This window comes from Mastomys coucha, unplaced genomic scaffold (genome assembly GCF_008632895.1).
Source record: "Mastomys coucha isolate ucsf_1 unplaced genomic scaffold, UCSF_Mcou_1 pScaffold6, whole genome shotgun sequence".
NCBI lineage: Eukaryota > Metazoa > Chordata > Mammalia > Rodentia > Muridae > Mastomys > Mastomys coucha.
Genome location: NW_022196912.1, coordinates 8719254 through 8723206, shown reverse-complemented (window position 1 = coordinate 8723206; position 3953 = coordinate 8719254). Strand labels below are relative to the sequence as shown.

At 41.2% G+C, this 3953-nt stretch overlaps 1 protein-coding gene across 1 annotated transcript in view; it reads right to left on the bottom strand.

Annotated features, from left to right (window-relative positions):
* Positions 1-3953, bottom strand: part of Lrpprc (leucine rich pentatricopeptide repeat containing) — an 85257-nt gene that overhangs the window by 9932 nt on the left and 71372 nt on the right. Inside the window, exon 31 of the mRNA XM_031355256.1 lies at positions 1985-2073. Coding sequence (XP_031211116.1) covers positions 1985-2073 — 89 coding nt within the window. The remainder of the gene's footprint in view (positions 1-1984; positions 2074-3953) is intronic.

The window sequence follows — 3953 nt, the reverse complement described above, 5'->3', positions numbered from 1 at the left end:
AAAAAAAAAAAAAAAAAAGAGGACAGCTCGGTCTGATTATGCATTTACTACAATGAAGGCGTGGGCTCAGAAGCCATGCTCAAGGAGCCACTGAGGCTTGGCAGTTCAGTGTTTCCCCTAGGTTAAAGGCCCAGAGCTGGATGCCAAACTAAGACCCTGCCCGATTCCAGGTGCTACACCTATAGGAAAGGAGAATCTAGAGGCAAGCAAAACCGACTTGATTGTGCCTATCCAAGAGGAATATAAGAGCTTCTTATATAAACCACACTGGAACACCAGACTGATCTCTACCCACGGCCCTCGTCTCCAAGTTGTCGCCAAGCCACTCAGTTTCAACAGTTCTTGCAATTACTCTCTAGTAAGACTGAGTATACTGCTACATAGCAGCTACTGACAGTCTGCAAAAGTAGTAGTTTATAAATTACTCTAAGATTTAATTGGTGTTTACTGCCATAGATAAATTTGATTAAAATAAAGTTGAAAGAGACAGCAAATCTGAGACTGAAGAAAATGAGGAACTCTCTTTGGCTACAGAGCAAATGTGGACACGGGAACAGGGCTCAGACCATTCCTGCCTTTGTTGATGAGCCCTATGCCTTCACAGATGTCAGCATAGTGAGCTTGGGCAGCGAGGGCTGGTGGAAGTGGAAGGAGGAGTCAGTGGGCTCCTGAATCGTCCGCGCATGTGTGTTTGAGTGTGTGTGTGTGTGTGCGCGCGCACACACACACAACAGCAGAGACTCACATCACAGCCCTGAAGAAAGGCTAGGAGTCAGGAAAGGGCCTTGGGGCATATTGAGTTCCAAACTGAATTCTTAAAGTTAAAATAAGTCTTTTTCTTTGTGTCCATAGGAACATTAGCTATTTAAAATTTAAAGCAGACTTTAATCCCCTCTTTGTTTCTGAGACAGCCTCACTCTTTGGTCCAATGTCTTGGCAGTCTAGGCTGGCTCAAATATTAACAGGTCTTCCTACTTCAGTCTCTCACATCCTTAGGATTACAGTATTCACCACCATTCCCAGTTAAAAGTTTCAATGACTTAAAATCTACATGAAAAATAAACCTCACAAAATCATTTCTATTGAAAATAAAAACCTTCAAATTTTTAAAACAAGTCTTACTGCATCTCCCAATTACAACTCAAAACTGTCCAAAAGACTGATGGTATGCGAGTGCCTGAGGAAGAGCAGCCTGCGGGTAGGGAGCCCAGCAAGCTAAGGTACTGAAAGCCAAGCTAAGGCTGAACAGTCACCCAGCCGGCTTCCTCCTCTCAGGAGATGGAAAGCAAAGAGAAGCATCATTATCCCAGTTGGGGAGAAAGCAGCACAGCAGGTCAGAGCAAGACCATCAGCTCCCAGGGCCCAGTTCTTCTCAGTCACCTCTGCGTCCTCACTGCTGCCCTTGCCACACGCAACTCCAAACAAATGCTGCACTTCACTGTTCTTGGAGTTATATGAACTATTTAAAAAGTATCAGATTAGGTTTTTTAAAAATCAATATTACAATCATTTGGTGCACAATCTCACACACTTAACACTCAATTTAACTCATTTGCTATCTCATATACAACCAACACAACATGCATGAAATAACTGCTGGGAATTGTTTCAGACCTCCAAAGTATGTTAATTTCCAAGGCAAAATGACTTGTGCTGTGAATTTTAACGCACTTGAAAGCCTGTACTTTCCCCCGTGCTGGAACACGAATTTTGCATGTCTGAAGAGCTGTGATTCATCTTAAGAAAGCCCATCTTGTGTTAAATGGGATGGAAACTGGACTAAGTGGTCAGATGACAGCACATTCATATTCAAGCCGTATTATAAATGCATGTACAGTAATTTACGTCTCTCAGCTACCACAAAAGGCTCTTGATAAGCAGGTAATTTGCTAAATGGACTCCTTTATCCAAGTATTCGAAGGGCGTTACAAGAAAAATCTGCAGAGGCATTAATGTGACGTAAAGGTCAAGCATTCTGACATACCTTTCAAATAATCCCGCCTAACTTGCGTTATGATGAGGAGGCTGTTGGCAGCATCGTTCAGTGTGAAGCCCTTGATGTGGGTCTCAGCGCTAAAAGAAGCAGACATTTAGAAAGGAATTACTGACATGCTTCTGATACGATAATAAACGGTTGAGCACCAAGGTGAAATTATAAAAACTACTGTTCGTATGTTAAAAATATTGCTGCAAAATATCGACCTGGAGACAGCTTTTGTGTTCTCCTGTCAATGGTTATAGAAGGATAATTTTTTTTGCATTCTGACAGATGACAAAGTTGGAAATGAGCAACAAAAGAAACAAAGTACAAGATTTTTTTTAAACAATCGGTTCAGATTCTTGAGTACTGACATATTAGGTGACTAAAATAACCGCATGCCCTGCATTGTTCGTTATATCCCAGGCTGGGTACTTTTCCTCAATCTCTCTCTCTCTCTCTCTCTCTCTCTCTCTCTCTCTCTCTCTCTCCCTCCCACATTTACCATAATTATAAAATGTAAAACTATTCTTCCAGCAACAAAAATGAACTATTTTCAGTACTGTATACTTTACATATAAACTAACGCATATTACTAACACCATATCATTTGGATGATTAATTTTCAAATTTCTGTCATCTAGTACAGTTTTTAAAGATTTTAAACAGAGCACAGAACCAAAACCACTGTTACACTAAAATTTAAAATTTCACATGACCACAGACTTAAAAAACAAACTTCCTAACTAAAACTTAAGAGTAAAAAATAGCTTTAGGTAGCACCAAATCCTACGGGAATAACTAAAAGCAGATGAGACAGACAGACAAATCACTGAAGTGTAACCGGAAGTACTTTGCTTGCTGCACTGTTTGTCCCTGCCTTGTGATGAAATGTCAGCACCCTGGCGGCCCAGAGCTGCCTTCTGATTAGGAAACACTAAGAGGTCACGAGGAGCAGGAGCTGCCTTATCAGCTCAGCGGTGACCTTACAGCCAATTCTCCAACAGCCCTGAGCAGGGTCCAGGAACACCAGCCAGCCAGCACACAGCTCCCACCCTCTCAGCCACTCTTCAGTGCCCCCACCAGGACCAGTCCCCATAGCTGCTGCTCAATTTGACTTTCCCCTTGTTCCATTTGTCAAAGCTTCTAAGTCAAAAACTCCTACATGACATCAACTGCTTAAAAAACCCACTTCCCAACCTGTAGCATGAGTAAATAAAAATCAGGCACTATTACAATCCCATTTCTCACACCACCACCACCACCACCACCACCACCACCACATGTAGTATACCATATTCATTTAAAAATATTACTTAGGCTGGGTGGCAGTGGAGCATGTTATCCCAACACTCAAGAGGCAGAAGCAGGCAGATCTCTGAGTTTGAGGCCAGCCTGGTCTGCAGAGCTAGTTTTAGGACAGCCAGGGCTATAAAGAAACACTGTCTCAAACAAACAAAAATATTGGGGGGGGGATGAATGAAAATAAAAACATACATAGTCTTACAGTCTAAAACTAGCCTTAAATCCTAGCGCTTGGTCTGTAGAGAGAATACCTAACAGGCCAGCAATGGCAACACAGTGAGACAAAGTGTCCAAACCAAACCACCACCACCATCACCACCACCATCACCACCACCACCAAACCTCAAAATAAAACACCAATCACAAAAGCCATCTGAAACTATAAGACAGTAAATATTGCCTTTTCACTGACAAGAATAAGCAATATGTTTTTTGAAAACTGCATAACATCATTTAAATATTCCTCAAAGAGCTCCCTGTATTTGTTTCAAATACGAAAGTAGAGATTAATATCAGAAGGAAGAAAATTTCCCTTATCAATTCAATAGTAGAAAATGTACTCTAATCCAGCAAAGAGAGAAAAAGTATGAAGTTACTCAGAGAAACCTTTGGGATCACTTATACAACATCGAGAAACTTAATTTTGCTTCCTTTTTTTTTTTTTTTTTTT